General features: G+C 49.2%; 1 protein-coding gene across 3 annotated transcripts in view; it reads left to right on the plus strand.

Moving 5' to 3' along the window:
- The window catches only part of CERCAM (cerebral endothelial cell adhesion molecule), a 202,271-nt gene that overhangs the window by 158,990 nt on the left and 15,289 nt on the right, over positions 1-27,992 (plus strand). For all 3 annotated transcript variants that reach the window (XM_086924932.1, XM_086924931.1, XM_086924930.1), the window contains 3 exons: positions 2,661-2,793; positions 16,637-16,764; positions 25,228-25,431. In XM_086924932.1, coding sequence (XP_086781058.1) covers positions 2,661-2,793; positions 16,637-16,764; positions 25,228-25,431 — 465 coding nt within the window. The remainder of the gene's footprint in view (positions 1-2,660; positions 2,794-16,636; positions 16,765-25,227; positions 25,432-27,992) is intronic.

Consider the following 27,992-nt stretch of genomic DNA (forward strand, 5'->3'; position numbering starts at 1 on the left):
CTGTGTGCGGTCCCTCAGGAATGAGCTAAGCCAAGCCAGAGCAGAGCCTCCAATGCCTGCCGCCTCGACACGGGAAAGAAGGATGGTATGATCCACCGTGTCGAAAGCGGCAGACAGGTCAAGGAAGACCAGTGCCTGGTGGAGATTGACATCTAGCACCTCTCTAAGTGTGTCCATAACAGAGACCACCACTTTTTCGGTGGAGTGGAGAGGGCGAAACCCTGCTTGGCACGGAGCAAGATAGCCGCTGTCCTCGATGAAGGAACTGAGGACTTTGGTGGCGTGGCGTTCAAAACTTTGGCCAAATAAGGGAGAAGGGAAATAGGCCGATAGTTTGATAACGCTGTGGGATCTGCACCTGGTTTTTTCAAAATTGGAATAATGGTAGCTGATTTATGGGAGGGAGGAACAATTCCTGATTTGAGGGACTCATTAAGAAAAATAAGAGGAGGAAAAGGGCAAGTCAAGAAAATATCACGCAAGATGAGGGCCGGGCAGATACCGGAAGGGGATCCAGATTTAACACAAGGAAGCAGAGAGAGAAATGTTTCCCTAGACAAGGGAGTTATATGATCTAAGTGATGACTATTAAGGGGTGGGTCAAAATTTGAAAAAACTGGGGAAGGGGGGGGGGGGTGTTGGCCTTAATGTCTGCAATTTTATTAATGAAAAAGTTGTTCAATGAGTCACACAGGGATTGGGAGGGTACCGGCTTAGATGTAGTCCTGTCCGAAGATTTCCCTGGGTTGACTCTCTGCCCGGAGAATCTTATTGGAGAAATAGCTGGTTTTAGCTTCAAGGATGGCTTTCTTGTACTCAGCCTGGATGGAGGTGTGCAGTAGTTTAGAAGCAGTGCAATAAGTGCGCCTCCAGGCGCGCTCTGCTCGACGAACCGCCAGTTTTTTCTCCTTGAGCTCCGGGCTGAACCATTTGTTAGCATCATGGGCGCGCCTCACCCTAATGCGCCTTAAAGGGACCACCTGATCGCAGGCGCTAGACATCCATTTATTTATGGCCTCTGCTTGAAGTGGTGTGGACAGGTCCTCTATTGCTGGACTAGAAGCTAAAAGAGAAGAGCAGAGGGAAGAGATGCCAGCTTTGCCCCAATTACGTGCCCAGGTATTCTTAGGAAAGGAGGGTTTTTTGGCTAAACTTAAATCCAGGAAGAAGGAAATCAAGTAATGGTCGGACCACAAACAGGGAGTGACAATAGGGAGGGGGATAGGGATGTTGAGAGACCACACTTGGTCCAAAGTGTGGCCCTGAACGTGGGTTGGAGTATGAATATGTGATATGAAATTCAAACTATAAAGTAATTCAGTAAAGTCTCTAGAGGGGGCGTCTTCAATCTCCAAGTACCAGGACTGCCGAGTTGTTCACTGCAAGTGTGGCTATCAATTCCTGAAAGGCCGGGAGAAAGTGAGGCATGTATTGAGGAGGACGGTACATCAGAACACAGGTGATTGGGATTTGAAAGGAGGCAGAGCGTACTACCAAGTAGTCGACTGCTGAAATAGGTGGGTAAGGTAGTAGTTGAAAATGAAAGCCAGAACGAATAATCAGGGCGACCCCCCCCCCCTTTTTACCAAGAGGCCGATCGGCCCATAGAGCATAATACGAAGCGGGCAGGGCTGCAAGTAAGTTGGGCAAGGAGTCCTGGCATAACCAGGTTTCCGTGAGAAACATTAGGTCCGGTTTATGGGTGTCCAAAAAAATGAACAAGTCAAGGTAATGTTTAACAGCAGACCGTGTGTTTAGCAGAAAGTCTGAGATGGTCGATGTCACGCTCACTTGAGGGAGGGGAGGTAGGACTAGTGGTGAGTCGGGATAATGAGGGCAAATTAGGTGGAAGGGAGGGCAAAGGATGGGCGCGTGCAATACCCACATCCATGACATGCCCCAACGTGGCTTGATTTATTTCCCATGGGCCTTGATAAGCCAGAGTTGGCCGGGGGGGTAGGAAACAAAATGGGCATAATGCTGTGCCCCTGACCCCGTCTGGCCACGGACGGGCGCAGACGGGCTTACCTTAGGCGCACCTTCGGCGCGCAAAAGGCGTGCCCGCTGCGCTCGTCCGCTGCGCTTCCGGTAACACATGCGCGCTTTATGGGGACCAGCCTCGGGCCGCTAGACTGCTGCCTGCGGTGTAAGCGCCCTTCAGGCTACTCCCAAGATGGCGCCCTCACTTCAGCCGACCGGCACGAGAAGCTGCGGTGAAGAAACTACCCTCCACGCAATCGTCACAGAGAGCCGTGCGGGACCGGGGCAGGGAAGGCCAGACAGTGAGTAAATACACAATTACAGCAGTGAAAAGCAAAACGAAAAACGAGGTAGCTGCTAGAGGCAAAATGTAAAACATAGAAGTAAAAGTTAAAAGTTCGGCAGTATCGCTCAGTGCACGTGTAAAATATGCCACAATGCCACAATGCTGTCTTTAGATTGCAATGCCCCCAATGGGATCCAGGAGCTGCCACCACCTGTATTGCTGCCCCCTGGCTCTGCTCTTTGCTGCCCCGTGGCTGTGCTCTTTGCTGCCCCTGGCTCTGCTCTTTGCTGCCCCTGGCTCTGCTCTCTGCTGCCCCTGGCTGTGCTCTCTGCTGCCCCCTGGCTGTGCTCACTGCCACAGATATTTACTCTCTCCTGTTTCTTTGTGCTTTTAGGGCTTTGAACAGCAGTGGGATAAAGGAGCTGGGAGTTGACCTTCTCCCCGGATACTATGACCCCTACTCTGGCAGGACCCTCACCAAGGGGGAGGTCGGATGCTTCCTCAGCCACTTCTACATCTGGGAGCAGGTGAGGCTGGGGTGTTAAACCTGACGGGAGCTCTGCCCTCCAGAGAAAGGGGTGCTTGAGACTGATGCGGCAACATGAGGGGCAAGGAACTCTGTGTGTTAAGGGGCAGCATGAGGGGCGAGGAGGTCTTTGTGTTAAGGGGCAGCATGAGGGGCGAGAAGGTCTGTGTTAAGGGGCAGCATGAGGGGCGAGGAGGTCTGTGTGTTAAGGGGCAGCAGTTCTCAAGGGAAGATCTTGTGCTGCAAGGATATCCACTTCCTCTTGTTATAAGCAGTGAGGGAAACCGCATTTAGGAGAGTAAAACTGTGTTCGAGGCATATGAGCTGCAGATCGTACACTATGCATTAGATCGCCACCTGGTGTTGGGTTCGGATGATTGCATGTTGTTTCGTCTTGGAAGAAGTCTTTTGTAGTCACGAGATAGGTGACGTCTCCATTGGACGATAGTGCGCATGGGCATCCAATCCATCCTTAGATTGTTTTTTCCGCCACTGGGTTCGGATGAACTTTTTACGCTCCGGCTACAGATCTATTTTTTAAGTATTTCGAAGCGCAAAAACTTATCAAAACTTTACCTAACTGCCTTCGATATCGAATAACATCGTTTCGACTCCATCAGCTCGATTCCGGTCGTCGACACGGGCCGTTGGGCCTATCCACGCCGTGAGGCCTACACCTCATGGAAAAGACACCATTCAAAATATGCCCTGGGTGTGGAGCGAAGTTTCCGCGCAGTGACCAACACAGGGTATGTAATCTGTGCTTGTCGCCAAAACAACACAAATTCAGCTGTACAGCCTGCGCATCCTTTCGATCCAAGAAAACCATCAGGGATCGGAGGGCCCGTAGACATGAAATGCAGAGATCAGCTCCGGAACCGATGGACATCTTCGGCGAGGAGGTTCCGCTCGTTCCAGAAGAAGATTCAGATGATCTCGAGATCGTATTAGAAGCACACGACTCCGACGACTCCATACCATCGGGTCAGCGCGTGAGTACTACTGCCCCTGCACCACATACAGCACCCAAACTGAAGGCAAAGGTCAATGCTCCGCCTCCTGGGCCCAGTCGAGACCGAAAAGACACTTCTAAAGCCCCGCCATCGAACCCGGCTCCGAAGAAAATACAAAAGCCTTCCGGCAGCTCCTTACCGAGCAAGCTGCACGTGCCGATCTCACCAGCTCCATCGGCACTGAAACTGAAAGAAGTCTCGGCCTCGAAACTGTCGACTTCTAAAGACAAAGGTATGAAGCCAGCGTCCGACGCCTCGAAGCCGACGAGACCAGCTTCGATGCTGAAGCCATCGTCTTCGGTACCGAAACCGATAAGGCCTAATTCGGATGCGCCCAAGCCCTCGAAACAGCCTACGACACCGAAAACAACACCGTTGGTGCCGAAAATTACGCCAAAGGACAATGTAACACCTCCTAAGGCGAAAGACAAACAGCAACCTCGTTCGGACCCGAAGAAATCGGCGCCGACAAAGGTTCCACCACACGAAGAACTTTTCCATCCTGATCCTCTGCAAAATAAGATCTATATTGACCCAAAGACTGGTGCTGTATCCACTACACCACACAAGAAGAGGAAGGCAGATACAACACCTACACCTGTAGTACCTGCCAAGAAGAATGACTCTGCCACATCTCCTATGCACCTTTCTTCTCCTATATTTCCTCCTTCTTCATCTCCTGTTTCTCTTAATAATTCACCACATATTTCTCCTCAAAATTCTCCTTTTCTGTCTCCACATTCACCTCAAAATGATGATGAGTATAGTTTAGGTAGAGGGATGGACCCAGATGAACCTTTTCCCTACCCTAGTGAAAATCCAGACTGGGACCCACAAGATGCACCAGATATTCCTGACCCTCAGTCACACCCATCAAAACCTTCTCCCCCAGAAGATAACATTGGTTTTGGTCACCTGCTGAACAGGGCTGCAATGTACCACGGGGTCACTATGCATTCTGATGAGGTAGAGGAGGATTTTCTGTTAGACACATTTGAACAATCACAGACATCTGTTCAAATTCTTCCTATGATTAAAGGGGTCATCAAACACGCACCAGAGATACTTAAAGACCCAGTGCGTACAAGGATTCTAAATCCTAGAATTGAGAAAGAATATAGGCCTGCACCTGCAGATCCAGCCTACATTAGAGGACAACTACCATTAGATTAATTAGTAGTATCCAATGCTAGAAAAAGAGCAAATTCACAGATGTCAGGTGAGGGGGCCCCACCGGTCAAAGAATCTAAAGTAATTCATGCCTCAGGCAAAAGAATAGCTGCGCAAACTACTAATATATGGCGTATCGCTAACACACAAGCCCTCCTTTCAAGATACAACAGGGCTCACTCTGATCAGTTAGAGACAGTACTACAACATCTACCTGACCAATATAAGATGCAGGCAAACTATCTTATACAAGAAGGCAAGCTAATTTCAAATGCATCAATAAAGTGTGGACTTGATGTAGCAGACACTGCGTCAAGAGCTGTAAATACTAGTGTCCTACTTAGAAGACATGCGTGGCTACGCATTTAAGGATTTAAACAGGAAGTACAAACTACTATTTAAATCAACCATTCAATCAATAGCAATTGTTTGGACCAGAGGTAGTCGCAGCACTTGAAAAGACGAAGAAGGATACGGACACTGCTAAATCTATGGGAGATTTACAGTCCACACAAGCTAGAAGGTCCTTTCATCGCTCCTTCTACAGAGGAGGCTCCACACAGACTGGGGCAGACACTACAACATCCTTCAAATCTAACAAACAAACATCCTCTAACAAGGGATATTTTAGAGGTGGATACAGAGGCAACAACAACAAAGGAAGAGGTCGGGGTAACAACAATAATCGAACCTCTTCCGCCACAAAACAGTGACTTCCCTCTGCCTCCCCTGACAGCATTCCACTCCTGTGGGGGCAGATTAACGCAATTCCTGCCTGTCTGGAACTCCATCACAACAGACAAGTCGGTAAGACAAATTATCCAGCATGGCTACTGCCTCGAACGTACAGCAACCCCCCCCAAACATACCACCCAGGCAGCGTCCAATGTCTGCAGAACACCTGACTCTGCTCAAACAAGAAGTTCTGTCACTTCTACAAAAGGACGCAATTCAATTAGTTCCTTTACAAGAACGAGGAACAGGGGTTTGTTCGCTGTATTTTCTAATACCCAAGAAGGACGGGACCCTACGGCCAATTCTCGACCTCTGGCCCCTCAATTACTACATTCTATCAGATCATTTTCATATGATCACTTTACAACAAGTGCTCCCACTGCTGCAACAAAGCGACTTCCTTACGACACTAGATCTAAAGGACGCCTATTTTCACATTCCTATACATCCTGCCCACAGAAAGTATCTAAGGTTTGTACTGGAAGGACAGCATTATCAGTTCAAAGTCCTTCCATTCGGAGTGACAACGGCACCACGAGTATTCACAAAGTGCCTAGCAGTGGTAGCAGCACATCTCAGAAGACAACAAATACATGTCTTCCCTTACCTAGACGATTGGCTCATAAAAGCCAAGTCATTCAACCAGTGTGTCCAACACACACATCCGACAATTCAAACGTTGCACGACTTAGGGTTCACAATCAAATACACCAAGTAGCACCTGCAGCCCTCTCACATACATCAGTATCTAGGTGCTAAAATAAACGCGTCTACAGCTCTAGCGTATCCCAGTCCAGCAAGAATACAGAGCATTCAAGCCTTAGTCACAGTCTTCCAACATCAACAATCTCTGCAAGCCAGAATGTTCATGAGACTAATAGGCATGATGGCATCTTCATAGTTCCCCACGCAAGACTGCAGATGCGTCCGTTACAGGAATGTCTAGCACAACAATGGAATCCGGCTCAAGAGCAACTAACAGACCTGGGGTTGATAGACAGCCGCACACATCGCTCTCTGCAATGGTAGAACACCAAAAACTTGACAAAGGGGCGGCCGTTCCTCGAGTCTGTTCCACAGCGAGTGCTTACAGCAGACGCATCCCTCAAAGAATGGGGAGCTCATCTCCTACACCATACAACTCAAGGACAATGGAACGGTCAACGACGATTGCTCCACATCAATCATCTAGAGCTGCTAGCAATATTCTTAGCACTCAAAACATTCCAAGTACAAGTACAGAACAAAGCTGTCTTAATCCGGACAGACAGCATGACAGCCATGTATTACATACAAAAACAGGGTGGGCACACTCTCTACAACTGTCCCAGCTCGCACAGAACATTTGGAGATGGGCCATTCCACAAAACATGTATCTGTTGGCAGAGCACCTTCCAGGAGTTCACAATCAGATAGCGGATCTGTTGTCGGCAGACACAACAAATTCACGGATAGGAACTACATCAGCAAGTTCTTCAACCATTCTTTCACAAGGGGGGTCACCCAGACATAGATCTGTTTGCCACACATGAAAACGCAAAATGCCCAACCTTCGCCGCCAGGTTCCCACACCAGCTGTCAAAGGGCAATGCGATATGGATGAACTGGTCAGGCAAATTTGCGTACGCTTTTCCACCACTACCACTAATACCATTAGTAGTACGCAAGCTCAGGCAACAGTCTCTCAAATTAATACTGGTGGCTCCCACATAGGCACGACAACCATGGTTCACCAAGCTGCTAGAGCTCTCGCTAGTTCCACATCAAAAGTTACGCTTAACACCATCAGGGGCGGCCCTAGGCATGTGCAAGCTGTGCACCTGCACAGGGCCACCAAACCTCAGGGGCCACCACGCCAATATATATCCTTAATATAATAATCCTCTGAGGATGGATACATATTCGCGTGGCGGCCCCTGGCAAGGATTTGGTGGCCTCCGGCTCTGTTCCACTTCCAAACACCCTGACCCCCCCCACCCCCCTCTTTACAGGCCTCCGTGCTCAGCCCCGCCCGGACCCCCTCTTCCGGGGCCCCCTACATACTCTCCCTGCCAGGGCCACCATGAGCCTAGAGCCGCCCCTGACACCATCCCTGCTAACACAGAACCATGGAGAAATCAGACACCCAGACCCAAATGAACTGAATCTGGCGATCTGGCTCCTGAAATCTTAAAGTTTGGTTATCTTAACCCACCTCCAGACTGTATGAACATCATTAAAGAGGCCTGGAGACCTACTACCAGAGCTTGTTATGCTGCTAAATGGAAGAGATTTGCCATTTATTGCAACAATAATCAAATTGATCCACTGAATGCTTCCATCCAGAATATCATTTGCTACCTTTTACATTTACAAAGGTGTAACTTGGCATATTCATCCATACGCCTGCACCTTGCAGCAATTGCAGCATATTTACAGAACAGACAACATCTGTCTCTTTTTAGAGCACCTGCTTTTAAAGTATTTATGGAAGGATTAAAAAGAATAATTCCTCCTAGGTTACCACCTTCGCCAGTGTGGAATCTAAACATTGTTCTTACAAGACTCATGGGACCCCCTTTTGAGCATCTACACAAATGTGAACTGCAATTTCTCACAAGGAAAACAGCTTTTCTTATTGCCATCACCTCTCTCAGAAGAGTAAGTGAGATACAAGCGTTCACAATACAAGAACTATTTTTACAACTACATCGTAATAAGGTGGTTCTAAAGACTAATCCTAAATTCCTACCAAAGGTCATTACTCCTTTCCATTTAAACCAATCTGTGGAGTTACCTGTGTTTTTTCAAAACCCTGACTCTGTAGCAGAAAGAGCTCTACATATCCTAGACGTTAAAAGAGCTCTTTTCTACTATATAGATAGAACTAAATCTTTTCGCAAGCCAAAACAATGGTTTGTATCTTTCTCTCCACCTCATAAGGGCAACCCCATCTCTAAAGGGGGAATTGCAAGGTGGATTGTAAAATGTATACAAATATGCTACCAGAAAGCAAAACGTACATTAACAGTTCCTCCTAGAGCGCACTCCACACGCAAACTAAGAGCCTCTATGGCTTCCTTAGGGAACATTCCCCTGGAAGACATATGCAAGGCAGCAACATGGTCTACCATACATACTTTCACAAAACACTACTGTGTTGATGTGCAAGCCAAGCAGCAAGCGCAATGGTCCAAGCTGTCCTTAAACTCTCTTTCAAACTACTGCAACAGCTACTGGTGACCACCGCTAGGGGAGACACTGCTGCACAATCGATGCATAGTGTACGATCGTGCTGGCTCGCGGGGTGCCTGGGCTCGTGGTCATGCTGTACTTCGTTGCCTCGACTCCAGGGTTCCTTTTTTTTTTTTCTTTGTCCTCATTAGCCACTTAATCGATCCAGGTGCATTCCAACCGCAAGACCCAGTAGCCTCTGTGCCTTTAAGATAAATTTGCCTGAAAGGCTGGTCTGGTGTCGAAGCTGAGAAATAGAACCCCACACGAGCTGCCTCCAATACAAGCCCAGTATGGGCTGAAAGTCCAATATTACTATGGCTTGGGGTGCCTCACATTGGACATGGAGACTCAGGCTTAATCATCGGACCCGGGAAAAAAAAAAAAACGGGGTCCTAACTGTTCCGACTCCACTCAATTAGGAAATTCCAAAATCTCACTGTACGGGGACTGCATGTTCGGACAAATCTACTTTTGATGTCATGTAAAGTGAGGACAACCACTCTGCATGGGTTGGTGGGTTGATGTTGACCCAGTTTTTGCAGATTTGTCTTCTTGCTAATAATATGGCGTAGTACAGGAACTCTCTTTCTAATCCTTTGATGTTATCACTCAGTCCAAATATCACTAGTGACCAAGAAAAGGGATGGAGATTTTAAGGATTGACTCAAGTGATATCTTGACTTCTTGCCAAAAGGTGGTAACATTCGGGCATTCCCAGAACATATGCAGATCTGAGGCGGCTAGCAAAGAACATTTACTGCAGCACTTCCCCGGTTGAAACTTGGAAAGCCTTTTAGGGGAATAATACGCCCGATGTAATGTGAATAGTTGGTTGCGCCTCAGCCAAGCTGGTTTTATGATCTTATAGAGGAGTGTAAAGGACTCTATCCATTTCCCTTCTGCCTGGGGTTCTCCCTCTCCTCCCCATAGCTCTGTCGGAAGATTAAACTCACCCTCCCTTTCTTCCATGATGCTCCAATAATGTGAGGCAACCTCCTTGCCTTTATATGGTTTTTCGATTAGATTCCTTTCTAAGGAGCTGTCTCCTTCAAATTTGATTTTTTAAATTATTTGAGAGCGCAACCAACTAGAAAGCTGTCTATATACGAACCAAGATAACGGTGAGGTTATTCTGTCTGAGAATATTTCCCATTCGATAAGAGAGCCATCTACTACTAATTCTCCCCATCGTATGATTCCTGCTTCTTGTAAGACTGTTTTAACTGTTTAAGTGTAATGCGGTTAGAGCCCAGGGAAGGCCCAGATTGGCGCATAGTTGGAAAAGTATGCGATCTCCGCCTTGGATTTGATTTGAGACCATTCTTTTATGGGACAATATAGTGTCTTTAGTCTGACTTTTTTGAAAAACCTCTGATGCCCAAATTTGAACGGGAATCCGTCCAGTGGAAGGTCTGAGCCCAGTAGCATAGCTTTGAACATATGGCCGTTCGAGGTGTCTAGTGGGGACTTTAGTAACATCCTGGAGTGGGTCAGGTGGAAGGCCCAAGCGTAGTATTCTAGGTCTGGCAAAGCAAGACCTCCTTTTTCCCTTCTCCTTCTCAGTTTCTTCCACGCCAGCCTGGTTGACTTATAACACCAAACAAATGAATTTATATTTTGTTGGCATTTTATTAATTGGTTTGTGTCGAATAATAAAGGAATTGTGTTGAAGAGAAATGTGTATTTGGGGAGAATGGACATTTTTACTAGGCTGGTTCTCCCGTAGATGGTGAGAGGTAGAAGAGACCAAGACTTCATTAATGATTTAGCTTCGCGTGAGATGCGATCTAGATTATTCTGGGCCAGAAGATTGGGGTCTTTGGTGATTCTTATGCCCAAGTAGTGCATTGAGGTTCTTAAAGGGAGCTGAAGATTGGTGATGTTCCAGACCATTATCTCTGTCTTCCCTGCATTTATTTCATAACCTGAGTGCTTCCCAAATTCCTCCGCGCTTTTGATGACAATAGGGAAAGCCTATGTCGGGTCTGTAGTGTAAATAAGGATGTCATCGGCATACAGCCCGACTTTCTTTTCCCACCCAGAGAACGAAAAGGGGGGAATATTGGGGTCTTCTCTTTTGGAGTGAGCAAATGGTTCTAGATAAATGTTCCTTGATTGAGCCGTTAGAGAGTGGCAGTTTCTAGGCTGAGCTGGTCGGGTTGTTCCTTACGAGCTTGGCAAATAAATACTCCCTTCAACTTACAACGGAGTACAGATTAATTATTTGTTACAGCTATCTGCAACTCTTGTCTCCTGGGGAGTACTGCCGGTCTCATCTCCTGGATCTGGCGAGTACTGCCACTCTCGTCTCCTGGCAAGTACAGCCACTCTCGCTTCTTGGCGAGTACTGCCACTCTCGTCTCCTGGAGAGTACTGCCACTCTCGTCTCCTGGCGAGTACTGCCACTCTTGTCTCCTGGCGAGTACTGCCAGTCTCGTCTCCTGGCGAGTGCTGCCACTCTCGCCTCCTGGCGAGTACTGCCACTCTCCTCTCCTGGCAAGTACTGCCACTCTTGTCTCCTGGCGAGTACTGCCACTCTCGTCTCCTGGCGAGTACTGCCACTCTCGTCTCCTGGCGAGTACAGCCGCTCTCATCTCCCGGCGAGTACTGCCACTCCCGTCTCCTGGCGAGTACTGCCACTCTCATCTCCTGGCTAGTACTGCCACTCTCGTCTCCCGGCGAGTACTGCCACTCTTGTCTCCTGGAGAGTACTACCACTCTTGTCTCCTGGTGAGTATTGTGATTCTCGTCTCCTGGTGAGTACTGCCACTCTTGTCTCCTGGCGAGTACTGCCTCTCTCGTCTCCTGGCGAGTACTGCCTCCCTTGTCTCCTGGCCAGTACTGCCATTCTCGTCTCCTGTCGAGTACTGCCATTCTGGTCTCCTGTCGAGTGCCGCCACTCTTTTCTCCTGGAGAGTACAGCCACTCTTGTCTTCTGGAGAGTACAGCCACTCTTGTCTTCTGGAGAGTACAGCCACTCTTGCCTTCTGGAGAGTACAGTCACTCTTGTCTTCTGGAGAGTATAGCCACTCTTGTCTCCTGGCGAGTACTGCCACTCTTGTGTCCTTGCGAGTACAGCCACTCTCTTCTCCTGATGAGTACTGCCACTCTCGTCTCCTGGCGAGTACTGCCATTCTCGTCTACTGGTGAGTGCCGCCACTCTTGTCTCCCGTAGACTACAGCCACTCTTGTCTTCTGGAGAGTACAGCCACTCTTATCTCCGGGCGAGTACTGCCACTCTTGTCTCCTGGTGAGTACTGCCACTCTCGTCTCCTGGCGAGTACAGCCACTCTCGTCTCCTGGTGAGTACTGCCACTCTCATCTCCTGGCAAGTATGCCACTCTTGTCCTCTGGCGAGTACAGCCACTCTTGTCTCCTGGGGAGTACAGCCGCTCGTGTTTCTAGGCGAGCACTGCCACTCTCGTCTCCTGGTGAGTATTGTGACTCTCATCTTCTGGCGAGTACTGCCACTCCTGTCTCCTGGCAAGTACTGCCACTCTCATCTCCTGGCGAGTACTGCCACTCTCGTCTCCTGCTGAGTACTGCCACTCTTGTCTCCTGGCAAGTACTGCCACACTCATCTCCCGGCAAGTACTGTCACTCTCGTCTCCGGGCGAGTACTGCCACTCCAGTCTCCTGGCGAGTACTGCCACTCATGTCTCCTGGCGAGTACTGCCACTCTCATCTCCTGGCGAGCACTGCCACTCTCGTCTCCTGACGAGTACTGCCACTCCCATCTCCTGGCGAGTCCTGCCACTCTCATCTCCTGGTGAGCACTGCCACTCTCGTCTCCTGGCGAGTACAGCCGCTCTCGTCTCCCGGTGAGTACTGCCACTCCGGTCTCCTGGCGAGCCCTGCCACTCTCATCTCCTGGCTAGTACTGCCACTCTCGTCTCCTGGCGAGTACTGTCACTCCCGTCTCCTGGCGAGTACTGCCACTCTTGACTCCTGGCGAGTACTGCCACTCTCGTCTCCTGGCGAGTACAGCCGCTCTTGCCTCCCAGCGAGTACTGACACTCTCGTCTCCTGGCGAGTACTGCCACTCTTGTCTCGTGGCGAGTACAGCCACTCTCGTCTCATGGCGAGTACAGCCACGCTCATCTCCTGGTGAGTACAGCCACACTCATCTCCTGGGGAGTACAGCCACTCTCGTCTCCTGGCGAGTACTGCCACTCTCGTCTTCTGGCGAGTACAGCCACACTCATCTCCTGGCGAGTACAGCCACTCTCATCTCCTGGCAAGTACTGCCACTCTAGTCTCCAGGTGAGTACTGCCACTCTTGTCTCCTGGTGGGTACAGCCACTCTCGTCTCCTGGCGGGTACAGCCACTCTCGTCTCCTGGCGAGTACTGCCACTCTCGTCTTCTGGCGAGTACAGCCACACTCATCTCCTGGCGAGTACAGCCACTCTCATCTCCTGGCAAGTACTGCCACTCTAGTCTCCCGGTGAGTACTGCCACTCTTGTCTCCTGGCGGGTACAGCCACTCTCGTCTCCTGGCGGGTACAGCCACTCTCGTCTCCGGGCGGGTACTGTTATGCTGGACGTCCTCGGGATCGGTTTGAAGATTATGTTCCACCTCTCAATCTATCCAACGACTGGAATTGCCATTATGGCACAGCACATTGAACTGATTAAGCGAGGGATGTTTGTGGGGGGAGGTTAGGAACCAGGAAGGAAAGGAAGGGGACAGCAGGGAGTGAGATCTGGAAAAGACAGAAAGAGAACAAAAACTCATGAGTAACTTTCCTTTCTTAACATTTCTACATACAGTAATAACCTGTACACCTAATCCTGTCTAAATACCTGTTAAGAAAAAGAATCCTTCAGGGGAGAGATAAATGATGACGGATGAGGGGATAGAGGTGTAGCTGCAATAATACAAAAGCAACAGTGACTTATACCTCCTATTATGCTGACATATACAATAGCAAACACCAATATACTATTGAGGGCATTACATACCCCTATCTCACTCCTTGAATACTTCACAGGGATCGAGAGTTAGAATACCACTCCTGATCAATCCCTGTTAATAAAGGAGTAAAAGACATAGGGATTAAACACCATCCACTCTGAACCTCATTTCAACACAGTGCAAAGAAACAGAATGTATTCGTACCTGTGTTAACTTCACACAAAAACGATCGTCGTTAAGGTAATGCCCCCTGTACAGGAATCAAGTACAGGAGCAAAGTTGTTCCCCTCAACGTTTTAGGAAGAACAGAAACAGCAAATTGTACTGGAGAAGGATCCGTGGATTACTCTGCATCCACAGCACCGTCGGCCGACAATACCGACCAGGACAAATCCGTGGGACTAGGGAGGGGCTAAACCCCTGTAAACAACCAGACACAAACAGCCCTCTCGAAGCCACCTTCAGGGCTTCAGTACGTTTTCCGAATGCCAAAAGCAAAACCTGTCCAGGTGCAAGCACCCTTACCGCACCATAGACGAACCGCTAAGCCACGAACAGCTCGGATCGGAGAATTCCCGATGCTGAGCATTGCACACCGTCCTCCTTATGCTTCCGCGATCAACCTCTTGCGAGATAGCAAAGGATCATGGGAGCGGTAGTTCTCCCACCGCATTCTGCCGGGAATTGTAGTCCATCAGCGCAGCGCGATCATGACAGGTACAGCCACTCTCATCTCCTGACGAGTACTGCCACTTGACTTTTGCATGAGGTGCGCAATCAGAAGGTAGAAGTGTCTATCAGAAGAACGAGTTACTTCCCTTCGGTGATGCGTTTTCTGGTGGATCCTCTCTCTAACTACAGATTCACACGCCCACCAGCCTCCTGGTTCTTAGTGATCACGCATGTTTTATCGGGGTCCCAGTTAGGTTCTGCGCTGCATTCCTGGCAGCCTGTAAGGGTGTTAAAAAGAAGACTGAAACCAACATCAAGGCACCTGGGTGTTATCACACACAGCTCCTCCATGTCACATCCGGGGAAGCACCAGAGTCGTTTGTGACGCTAGGGCTACTTAAACATTTCTGGATCCGGTCTGGCCTCTGAGAGAGGTTCAAGGGTGAGGAATCTGCAGGTCGCTTCTCATTGGTGGAGGTGCTTGGATTGATGAGTTGCGTCTCTCTGTTGTGGAACTATTGCATGCAGGTGTTGATGTGGGTAAATTGTTGTGGTCAGCGCCCGGATATTCCATCTCTTCATATAATGCATCTCAGCAGGTACCATGTCACCGACACATCAGTGGAAACCCTCATCCCAGTACAAATGCTCCCATTACAAACAGCATGTCTTTCCCTCCAGCATCTCGTCTGATTGCCCCCCAATCAGATAATACAGCCTTCTGCTAGTCCCTCCCCTTGAGGCAATCACTCTAATATAATACTAGAGGAGCAGGCTGGGTGACATTACAGCACAGCTCTCCCAGGTGCTTTATGGGACATGCAGTTCAGAATTCTAGTCACTTTACATTGTTTACAAAGAGGCAGAGTGCCCATCATGTGTCGGTGAAGCCAGTGCTTGTTTATTTAGGCACGTGTCTCTGGATTCTTGACCTCCATCAGCAGTTTTGGGGTGCTTGAGATGCTGCTCAGGGTCTCTCCTGTCAAGTACCCCTCCAGGGCAGGTACACACCACAGTGTTGTCAGCCCTGTAGCTCTGGGGGGGATCACACTGCCTGGCACAACAGGACAGCTCTCCCAGGTGCATTATGGTAGATGCAGTTCAGTTTAGTTAGCAACAGTAGAGGGCTAGCGCCGCTAGTGATTACATGTCTGAACACAGTTCTGGATTCCTCCAACTGTGAATGTACATGCCCCAATGAACTGCATTTACCATAATGCACTCGGGATTGGTGTTTTAGATGATAATAGGATGTCCCACCAACGACAAAGTGTGGCTCCTCCATGAGGAACCTCTTGGGGCTGACAATCCATCTGCGATGCATCTGATTTACAAGGGTTATTTGAACTAAGGAACTGAGACAATGTGTTAGGTACCCCAAAAATGAAGCCGCTCTCTGGAAAGGAAAGCAAAAATGCTTGAACCATGTGTCCAGAGATGTCCAGAAGGGGTTGGGTCCATACTGGCTGGTGGATTTCCTTAACTGGGAGTTCAAATACTACAATGAACTGCATTTACCATAATACACTTGGGCAGACTCATGCCACGTCTTCAATTGGTCAGTCATGCACCTGGTGCGTGCTTGTTTTCCTATCTTTCCTGGAGGCCTGCCTGTGTAACATGCACATGGCCCTGCCTGTCTTTATCTGTTATTTTTGCCTGTGTTTTTATTCAGCATTTGCCTGTCACTTATGCAGGCACTCCTGTCTCCTGTGTCCATCAGTTGTGTGTCTCATGCATACCCTGCCTGTCTTTGTGTGTAGTGATTGCATGTCTCATGCATGCCCTGTCTGTCTCTGTCTGTGTGCTGCTGCAGTGTTTGTGGGTCTCACATGCCCTGACTCCCTCTGTGTGCTGCAGTGTTTGTGTCTCTCATGCATTACCTGTCTGTCTCTGTGTGCTGCTGCTGTGTGCCTCAGCTGCTCTGGCTGTCTCTCTGTGCTGTAGCGTCTGTGTATCTCACATGCTCTGTCTGTCTCTGTGTGCTGCAGTGGTTGCATGTCTTTGTGTGCCTCAGTGTTTGTGTGTCTCATATGCCCTGCCTGCCTCTGTGTGCAGCAGTGTTTGTATGTCTCACATGCACGCTTGTGCCCTGTGTCACTGACTCCGGCTGTCTTTTCAGATAGTGGAGCGTCAGCTGGACTCTGCGCTGGTGCTTGAAGATGACGTCCGCTTCCAAGGGTTCTTCAAGCGCCGCCTCGCCCGCTTGATGGAAGACATCGCTAGCGTGGAGCTGGACTGGGACCTCATGTGAGTAGTTTCCGCCTGCACCCAAGCACAGAGACATCTCTGAGGGGCAGGGGAAGAGAGACCAGTCCATGAAGCTGGGGTTCTGTCCTTCAGGAGGTGGATCCAGTCCATGAGGAGGTGGGTCCTCTCCTTCAGGAGGTGGGCCCGCACATCAGGAGGTGTTTTCAGTCCATCGTGAAGTGGTTCCAGTCCATCGAGAGGTGGGTCTAGTCCAATGATCATCAGGTCCTTTGCATTCATCAGGAAGTCCTTTCCTTGGAGAAGGGCTTAAGTTGATGGAGTAGGGGTTCAGTCAATGGGTAGAGTGGTCCTTTCCATGCAACGAGTCAACGAGGCTAGAAGGGTTCAATTCTTTGCACAGTGGTTCCGCCCACTCAACGGGTCTACGAGTGCTGTCCATGGGGTAGAAGGGTTCCATTATTGCTTGGTGGTCCTGTCCATGCAACGGGTCTACGATGGTTGACGTGTTCAATTCTTTGCACTGTGGTCCTACCAATGCAATGGGTCTACGAGTGCTGTCCATGGGGTAGAAGGGTTGCATTTGTTTCTTGTTGATCCTGTCCATGCAACAGGTCTACGATTGCAGCCCATGGTGCAGAAGGGTTCAATTTGTTGCACTGTGGTCCTGTCCATTCAACGGGTCTACGAGGCTTGAAGGGTTCAATTCTTTGCAAGGTGGTCCTGTCCTCAACGGGTCTACGAGTGCTGTCCATGGGGTAAAAGGGTTCCATGCGTTGCTTGGTGATCCTGTCTGTGCAACAGGTCTACGAGTGCAGCTCATGGTGCAGAAGGGCTCAATTCATTGCGCGTGGTCCTGTCCATGCAACGGGTCTACGATGGTTGACGTGTTCAATTCTTTGCACTGTGGTCCTACCAATGCAACAGGTCTACGATTGCAGCCCATGGTGCAGAAGGGTTCAATTTGTTGCACTGTGGTCCTGTCCATTCAACGGGTCTACGAGGCTTGAAGGGTTCAATTCTTTGCAAGGTGGTCCTGTCCTCAACGGGTCTACGAGTGCTGTCCATGGGGTAAAAGGGTTCCATGCGTTGCTTGGTGATCCTGTCTGTGCAACAGGTCTACGAGTGCAGCTCATGGTGCAGAAGGGCTCAATTCATTGCGCGTGGTCCTGTCCATGCAACGGGTCTATGAGTGCGGCCCATGGTGCTGGAGGGCTCAATTCATTGTCCAGTGGTCCTGTCCATGCAACGGGTCTATGAGGGTTGAAGGGTTCCATTCGTTGCACGGTGGTCCTGTCCATTCAATGGGTCTACGAGGCTTGAAGGGTTCAATTCATTGCGTGGTGGTCCTGTCCATGCAACGGGTTTACGAGTGCGGCCCATTGTGGAGAGGGGCTCAATTCATTGTGCAGTGGTCCTGCCCATGCAATGGGTCAACGAGTGCTGTCCATGGGGTAGAAGGGTTCCATTCATTGCACGGTGGTCCTGTCCATGCAACGGGTCTACGAGGGTTGAAGGGTTCAATTCTTTGCACGGTGGTCCTGCCAATTCAACGGGTCTACAAGTGCTGTCCATGGGGTAGAAGGGTTCCATTGGTTGCTTGGTGATCCTGTCCGTGCAACAGGTCTACGAGTGCAGCTCATGGTGCAGAAGGGCTCAATTCATTGTGCAGTGGCCTGTCCATGCAACGGGTCAACGAGTGCTGTCCATGGTGTAGAATGGTTCTATTATTGCTTGGTGGTCCTGTCCATGCAACGGGTCTACGAGGGTTGAAGAGTTCAATTCTTTGCACGGTGGCCCTGCCAATTCAATACGTCTACGAGTGCTGTCCATGGTGTAGAAGGGCTCAATTCATTGTCCAGTGGTCCTGTCCATGCAACGGGTCAATGATTGCTGTCCATGGTGTTGAAGGGTTCCATTATTGCTCGGTGGTCCTGTCCATTCAACGGGTCTACGAGGCTTGAAAGGCTTAATTCTTTGTACGGTGGTCCTGTCAACGCAACAGGTCTTCGAGTCCTGTCATGGTGTAGAAGGGTTCCATTCGTTGCATGGTGGTCCTGTCCATTCAACGGGTCTACAAGGGTTGAAGGGTTCAATTCTTTGCGCTGTGGTCCTGTCCATGCAACATGTCTACGAGGCTTGAAGGGTTCAATTCTTTGCACTGTGGTCCTGTCCATTCAACAGGTCTACGAGTGCTGTCCATGGGGTAGAAGGGTTCCATTCATTGCTTGGTGATCCTGTCCATTCAACGGGTCTACGAGTGTAGCCCATGGTGCAGCAGGGCTCAATTCAATGTGCAGTGGTCCTGTACGTGCAACTGGTCAACGAGTGCTGTCCATGGGGTTATAAGGGTTCCATTCATTGCTTGTTGATCCTGTCCATTCAACGGGTCTACGAGTGTAGCTCATGGTGCAAAAGGGTTCAATTCATTGCGCTGTGGTCCTGTCCATGCAACGTGTCTACGAGGGTTGAAGGGTTCAATTCTTTGCACAGTGGTCCTGTCCATGCAACGGGTCTACGAGTGCGCCCCATGGTGGAGAGGGGCTCAATTCTTTGCACAGTGGTCCTGTACATGCAACGGGTGAACGAGTGCTGTCCATGTTGTGGAAGGGTTCCATTATTGCTCGGCTGTCCTGTCCATGCAACGTGTCTACGAGGGTTGAAGGGTTCAATTCTTTGCACGGTGGTCCTGCCAATGCAACGGGTCTATAAGTCCGGCCCATGGTGCAGAAGGGCTCAATTCATTGTGCGGTGGTCCTGTCCATGCAATGGGTCTACGAGTGCTGTCCATGATGTAGAAGGGTTCCATTTGTTGCGCAGTGTTCCTGTCCATTCAACGGGTCTACGAGTGTGGCCCATGGTGTAGAAGGGTTCCATTCTTTGCACGGGGGTTCTGTCCATGCAACAGGTCTATGAGTGTGGCCCATTGCACTGTGAGATTAGTCCATGAAGCAGGTACACCTACTCCGGGCAAAGGGGATTGCCTTTCTTGAAGCTGGTAGTTCTATGTATGTAGAGGGGTCCTACGCATGGGGTAATGGTCCTGTTCATGAAGAGGAGCGTTGTTACAACCGGGATCCAAACTCACCGTAGACATGGACTGGCCTCTTAGAAAAACATCTATGGACGTGAAGGATCAGGGTTTCTTGAATCTCAATCTTTTAGTCAAATCATCAAATAATATCCATGAGTGGTAGCGTGGACCTTTGATCGTCGACTTGAAGTGTAGAAAGGAGCTAACAAGAGCAATTCATTCCAAGTAGAGTGAACCCAGTGCGGCTCCACAAGAGGATGGTGTCCAACCCTTAAGGGTTGTATTAACAATTCAATCCAGGTTTTATCAGTTAGCAAAGCTGAAGAAAATATATTGTACGAGCTTACGTATGTTAATGATCATGCAGTATGAATTTGTATATTATGAGAAAGAAAATACAAAGTCGTATTACATGTAGAAAACAAAAAATTACCCAAGCAGGTTCCATAAAGGAACTTCCCTATTCTAAGCACAGTATAGAAAGTGGTATGGAGAAACTCTATAAGGAAGGCATCAGCCTCAGATGAACCAGATTAAAGGTTCCTTGGAAAGAGTGTGAGTATTCAAACATGAAGCTAAACCCTGGGGTCGGGAAACCAGCAGAGTGGGGAAGAGGCTTTCTCTCAGCAAAAGTCAGGATAGGGTCTGATCTGCTAGTCTAAAGAGCAGGCAATTAAAGCATGAAAGAAGATTCTAGAAAGCGTCTTACACTTTTTACCCAATGAACCAAGGAGAAGGCAGTGTTCTCGCGAGCAGGTAGACCTCCTAGTATTAGGGGAAACTAGGCCTGCAGGGTGCTCAACCTGCGTCTCTAAGGCTTCAAATATATAGTCCACTCTTATTCATTGAGTGTAAAGTCTCAATCATACTGTAAACAAAACTCAATTCAAAACGATTTTTTTCACATCTTTCTCTATTTCTCAACAAGATTTTTTAAGGCATATGACTTTCAAGACATACATTTTCAAAAATACGTTTGTACCATAATCACATTTTTTTTTTACAATCAATCCACAAATTGTGATTCCTAAATCACCCAATGCATTTCGGGTTACGTAGAACCCTTCTTCAGGGGTTACAAATATAACAAATTATTATCTTTTGCTTCTTCTTTGATTCACTTTCATTCCGCGAAGGGCACTAAAATATAAATCATACACATCTAAAATGAATGTATTGTTACATTATTCATTATTACATTGAAAAAACAGTTCTACTGAGATGAAGAGAAAAAGGTGTTGGTAACATGAGCCGAATGGTGCCAAAATAAAAGATTGAAAAAATGAAAGAGGAAAGGAAAAGGTGATGGGAAAGTGTGAAAGCTTGTGACCCGTAGCAGTTATTATCCAGTGTTTTCTACTTACGTTGATCAAAAACCAGCATTGAGGTTGAGGTTACCTACGGTACGATAGAGACGGAGGGACAGAGCACACAGAGAGGTAAGCGTTCATTAGAGATGTAGGGATTGCAGATAATACAGTATGATTGGGACTTTATACTCTATGAATAAGAGTGGACTATATATTTGGAGCCTTAGGGACACAGGTTGAGCACCCCGCAGGCCTAGTTTCCCCTAGGTCTATACAGTGCAGGATTTACAAACGGGTTGAGGGCACAACCCACAGCAGGGTCGCACCCTAACACAAACAACTGTTCATATACTCAGAGATTGCACACAGACACACCAGCGGTGTGAGGTCTTCCAAATAAAGAGCTGTTAGACCTCCTAGTCTCCCAGCTTCTCACAAATAAAGAATCGTCAGGGCAGCCTCGGATGTAACAGCCGCCTGGTCTTCCTGGTCCAGGAGGGTTTCTCCCACAGTCTCTGTCTCTATAAATGAAGCCACATTTTAATTAAGAAGATCAGTCCCCCGAGTCTAACAAAGTCAACGATAAGTCATGTAACTTAGCGAGCACGTTGATGAGGCACCGACAGAGGCGAGAAAACAAAACACTTGCAAAACATTTGATCAATCGTAACATGTTTACTGAGGCCTGGTTACAAGTTAGCACAACATTAGGCTCAAAACAGGTACTAAATGGATACAGGTAACATAAATGATTACATCAAATACAGTTTTAAAAGAGCATACATCCTATTTCAAGGCGAGTCGGTACATTTAGTATAATTCAACTAAATATACGGTGGCCCTCACTAAAGGGAATATAGAGCCACTTACTATTAATGGATTAATAAAATGCAGGCCTATTAATACAGTTAAACACATGTTGAGCATGTTAGGGGGGTGGGCAGTAAATGACACTGCTCCAGTTGGAAAGGTCGTCTGCTTTTGGTTCTCGTGATCGTCCCCCGCGTGGCTTCGGAGCTTCAGTCACCACGTCAATGAAGGGATTTCCACCTCTGCAGCCAGTTTCACAGGCAGTGCAAGGCTCCAGGCTGGATGGATTAACAGTGTTAACCAGGAAGTGGTTCTTCTCCCATGGGTAACCTTGAGAAAGTAAACACAAGGAGATGATGGACGGAGCGCTGAAACTTTTCAGACCCTCACCCCGAGTCACAGATCTGGGTTGAATCCATGAGCTAAAGAATTATGACGGATTCAAACCAAATCTGCGACTGGGGGCGAGTGTCTGAAAAGTTTCAGCGCTCCTTCCATCATCTCCTTGTGTTTGCTTCGTTCACCCTAAGTTAGCAGTGTATGCCGAGACGTGGGTCCCTTGCTCACATTGCCACTGGATTCAAGCTAGCCTGGCTGATGAGGGGTGTTACCCAGAAACCTGTCCCAGGATGCTTGTTTCTTGTCCAGCCAAGACATGGCCTGGCAGTTCAGGCTGGACTGTTCCCATGAGGCACAGGGTCAGGACTTTATTGTAGGTGGCTGTGTCTGAACTGGGGTGGCGAAGTGGGCTAAAGAATGATGATGGATTAAACCCAGATCAGTTGACTGGGGGTAAGTGTCTGAAAAGTTTCAGCCTCGGTCCATCATCCCCTTGTGTTTGCTTTAACCTTGAGAAAGTGTTATTGTTTCTTAGTAGAAGGCATTGCTAGCCTTAGATCTATTCCTTTCCTAGATGGTCGCATTACCAGTGTTTGTTGATAGAGTTTCCCAAGCCAAGATGGAGTGTCATTCTTTCCTTTGGTTTTCCATGTTGCCTGCTCTAGTCCGTGTAAGGAGGCTGAAATCAGGGAAGGTTGTGTAACAATGAGACCACAGTTTCAGGAGTAGGTGTGGGTTCTCTGGTAGCGATGAGCACCCCGCCCTACTCCTCGTCCACTCACTTCAGACCCTACAGCTGTGGCAGCAAACCATGGGGTGTATTTACAAGAACTGACGCATCGGCGTCGATGCGTCCGATTTCTTGCATCTGCCAAAAATACCCTAACAACACCATGGATGCGCTGTATTTACAATACAGTGCTCCAGGGAGCAAAGATTCACAGATGCAGCAGAAATTCTGACGCATCTTTTGCCACTAAAGTGACGCATTGCTGGAGATGATCGTAGGACTGACGCAACTTCAGCAATGAGTCAGGACACAAACACGAGTCCCATGTTAAAACCCCTGCATCGATCCTTTCGCCTGGTATGAGACGCCGAAGGAATTTTGAAGCAGACAAGTTGTAGAGTGGCGCAGTGAAAAGTTGTACATTTCACTACATCAGTTCTATGCAGCTTTTAAGGTGGGAACGCCTACCCTGCATACATTATAACTGGTGCAGGTTTAATGTGGCGCACATCTCTACAAACTGACGCAATGGACCCAATGTGTCTCTTTATAAATATCGAGCAGTGTGTGGAGCACTGCTTGCATTGCTGCTGCGTTAAAGGAAATGACACTAACGTGGTGCTAGCTCTTTGGAAATATGCCCCAATGTCTTTCTCTGTCAGGGCTGTGAGTCCAAGCCAACAGACCTTGCCTTATCTATGTCAGTGTCTAAAAGTTCAGGCACGGCTGGTTCAGGGCGTCCCCTGTCCCTGTGCTACACGTAGGAACCATGCACTGTCTCTGTTGGGTTGGGTAGGGATATCACCCCATCTAACCATATACTAATAAAGTGGTATAACAACCACGACTTGGCTAGACACAGTGCCTAAAGCACGTAACATCACTGGGACCCCATGGAACCAACCAAGGTAGTGACACAGGGGACCCACGGGGGACGCGTGCAGTGTGAGAACACAGCCGCGAGCTCCGTGCAACTCTATGGGAAAGTCGAGGTTGGAATTTTAAAGTTTAAGGATACTTAGGAGAGGACTTCAAGCAAACCCTTTGAAACATAGAAGGTCCTAAGGCCAGCACCCTTGAGAGTACTAAGGTACCCGTGCTACTTATCCCAGGAGAGCTGGGTGCATAGAGGTCAATTGGTGTCGGAAACGCTCGTTGATTTCAATGGCGATCTGCTGCAAAGAGCTGCTACCGGGAAGATGAGAAGTGTCCGGTGTGATCCAAGCCTGGATCTGAGGTGAGAGGAACCTGAAAGCAGAGGGACAGAGTCTGGGTCATTTGCCAGTGACCAGGGGCTCGATAGACGAATGCCCACCAATGTCGGGAGTTTCAGGCGAGATGAGGCGAAGCATGACTCTGCTGCCATGGGGACCAGGAGACATCGACGATGACCAAAGTCATATGGATATATACACTAAACCTACATCTAAGTAAGGGGTGCATGCACCACTTTACACAGGTTGTGGTGTAAATTTGAGTGGTCTCTCAGGGGTGGCATAATACATACTGCAGCCCCATAGAGGCCTCTGGGGTACATATGCACCAGGTACATAGTATATCATATACTAGATACTTATAATTGTACCCGACAATCTGTGGTGTACCTAAAGTACATACAATCAATTTAGGGAGAAAGCAGATAGACGGGGGTCCTGATTAGAAGGATCTGGGTCGAACTAAGTTGAAAACCAGCCAGAAGAAGGGGTGGCCATGCAGTCAGATTCCACCTCCTACAGTGTCTTCTTTCACTACTCAACTAGGGCAGCGAGTTGAGGTCAGGCTCTGAGTCTGGATACAGTGAGTTAACCCCCCTCAGTCTGCATTGTAATTAGGGCTCCCGGTTTTATAGTAATTGTGTTTTTGTTTTAACAATTCCATCTGTATTTATCCACATTTATTTTTTGGTCTTATTGGTATTTATTTTGTTTGTTTGAGAATAAATAGACTTGTACAATGGTGTATTGCCACATTTATTTAACTCTTAGACGCGCACTCTTATAAAAATACATACAGGAAACACATTGTTTACTTTCTGTAATTATCTGCAAAAATCTGAAAAAAACAGACAACTGGGAGCCTTAACTATAAAACCTCGGTGTCTGCCTCTTAGACAGTGAGATGCCTGTTCTGGGGTCAAAGTTTGGGGCTGCCCTGGGTTTCAGGGTCCCTTTCATAGGTTCCTCAGTTCCTGTGTTGCATCACCATCACCATCACCAGGGTTTCAATGCCTGGATCTGGGAGCGGCTTGTGAGTGTTGTTTATCTCTCACCCTTCCTCTGCAGCTACCTGGGACGGAAGCAAGTGACGACAGAGCCAGAGACCCCAGTGGAGGAAGTGCGTCACCTGGTCATCGCAGACTACTCCTATTGGACGTTAGCCTACGTCATCTCACAGCAGGGAGCCCAGAAGCTGCTCAACGCAGAACCTCTGTCCAGAATGCTGCCGGTGGACGAGTTTCTGCCGATCATGTACGACAAGCACCCAAAGTGAGTACTGGCCGCGAGTGGGGCGCCGGGGCTCTGCCCATCATGAGTGACAAGCACCCAAAGTGAGTACTGGCCGCGAGTGGGGCGCCGGGGCTCTGCCCATCATTAGGGACAAGCACCCAAAGTGAGTTCTGGCCGCGAGTGGGGCGCCGGGGCTCTGCCCATCATGTATGACAAGCACCCAAAGTGAGTACTGGCCAAGGGAGTAGGGCGCTGGGGCTCTGCCCATCATGCGTGACAAGCACCCAAAGTGAGTACTGGCTGCAGAGCGGGGCGCCGGGGCTCTGCCCATCATGTGTGACAAGCACCCAAAGTGAGTACTGGCCGCGAGTGGGGCGCCGGGGCTCTGCCCATCATGTATGACAAGCACCCAAAGTGAGTACTGGCCAAGGGAGTGGGGCGCTGGAGCTCTGCCCATCATGCGTGATAAGCACCCAAAGTGAGTACTGGCTGCAGAGCGGGGCGCCGGGGCTCTGCCCATCATGTGTGACTAGCACCCAAAGTGAGTACTGGTCACAGAGCGGGGTGCTGGAGCTCTGCCCATCATGTGTGACTAGCACCCAAAGTGAGTACTGGCCCTGTGAGTAGGGCGCTGGGGCTCTGCCCATCATGCGTGATAAGCACCCAAAGTGAGTACTGGCTGCAGAGCGGGGCGCCGGGGCTCTGCCCATCATGTGTGACTAGCACCCAAAGTGAGTACTGGTCACAGAGCGGGGTGCTGGAGCTCTGCCCATCATGTGTGACTAGCACCCAAAGTGAGTACTGGCCGCGAGTGGGGCGCCGGGGCTCTGCCCATCATGTGTGACAAGCACCCAAAGTGAGTACTGGCCCACAGAGCAGGGCGTTGGGGCTCTGCCCATCATGTGTGACAGGCACCCAAAGTTAGTACTGGCTGCAGAGCTGGTCGCGGGGGCACTGCCCATCATGTATGACATGTCAAGTCAAGTCAAGTCAAGTCAAGTCAGAAAATTTATATAGCGCGCTACATACCCAGAGGGTCTCAAGGCGCTTGAAGAAGGGTGGGGAATTATTGGTCGAAAATCCAAGTTTTAAGTTGCTTTCTGAATGCTGGGTGGTTTTGTGTGAGGCGAAGGTGAGTGGGAAGTGAGTTCCAGGTTTTGGCTGCTAGGTAGGAGAAGGATCTTCCTCCCATGGTGGTTTTGTTGATGCGAGGTACAACAGCAAGGGCTTGGTTGGAGGAGCGTAGCTGGCGGGAGGGGGTGTAGAAGGATAGTCGTGTGTTGAGGCATTCGGGTCCAAGTTCGTAAAGTGCTTTGTGAGCGTGGGTTAGGAGGCGGAATGTTATCCTCTTATTAACGGGGAGCCAGTGGCGGTTTTTCAGGTGACTAGAGATGTGGTCTTTACGCGGGATGTCTAGTATGAGTCTGGCTGATGCGTTCTGGATGCGTTGGAGTTTTTTCAGATTTTTTGCGGTGGTACCGGCGTAAAGGGTGTTTCCGTAGTCCAGGCGGCTCGTGACCAGTGCGTGGGTGACCGTTTTTCTAGTTTCGGTGGGAATCCAGCGAAATGTTTTTTTGAGCATGCGAAGAATGTTGAAGCAAGATGATGAAACGGCGTTGACTTGTCTGTTCATCGAGAGTGAGGAGTCCAGGATGACGCCCAAGTTCCGTGCGTGGTCCGTCGGGATGGGTGCTTTTCCAAGGGCCTCTGGCCACCAAGAGTCATCCCAGGCGGAGGGGGAGGTACCTAAGATAAGGACTTCTGTTTTGTCTGAGTTCAGTTTCAGACGGCTGTGCTTCATCCACTCGGCTACTTCTTTCATTCCTTCATGTGGGTTGGTTTTGGCGGTGTTCGGGAGAGTGAGAGGATCAGTTGAGTGTCATCAGCATAGGAGATGATGTTGAGGTTGTGTTGGTGTGCGATGGTCGCGAGGGGGCTCATGTATACGTTGAAGAGGGTGGGGCTGAGTGAAGATCCTTGTGGCACGCCGCAAATGACTTCAGTGGCCTCTGATTTGAATGGTGGAAGGCGGACTCTCTGAGTTCTTACGGTAAGGAATGAGGTGATCCATTCCAGTGCTTTTCCTTGGATTCCGATGTTTCTGAGGCGTTGTAGCAGGGTGCTATGACAGACTGTGTCGAAGGCTGTGGAGAGGTCAAGGAGGATGAGGGCGACTGTGTCTCCATTGTCCAGTAGAGTCCGAATGTCGTCTGTAGCTGCGATGAGTGCGGTCTCAGTGCTGTGTTTTGCTCGGAATCCGGACTGTGAGGAGTCAAGAGATTTGTTGGTTTCAAGGAAGGCGGCGAGCTGATTGTTGACAGCTTTCTCGATGACTTTGGCCGGGAAAGGAAGGAGCGAGATGGGGCGGTAGTTTTTGAGTTCGGTGGGGTCCGCTGTGGGTTTTTTCAGAAGGGCGCTGAGTTCGGCGTGTTTCCAGCTTTCCGGGAAGGTGGCGGAGTTGAGGGAGCAGTTGATGACGTCTCGGAGGTGCGGTGCTATGGTGGAGTCTGCTTTGTTGAAGATGTGGTGAGGGCATGGGTCTGTGGGGGATCCTGAGTGGATAGAGTTCATCAGACGGATGGTGTCCTCAGTGGAGATTG

This window comes from Lissotriton vulgaris, chromosome 5 (genome assembly GCF_964263255.1).
Source record: "Lissotriton vulgaris chromosome 5, aLisVul1.2, whole genome shotgun sequence".
Lineage (NCBI taxonomy): Eukaryota > Metazoa > Chordata > Amphibia > Caudata > Salamandridae > Lissotriton > Lissotriton vulgaris.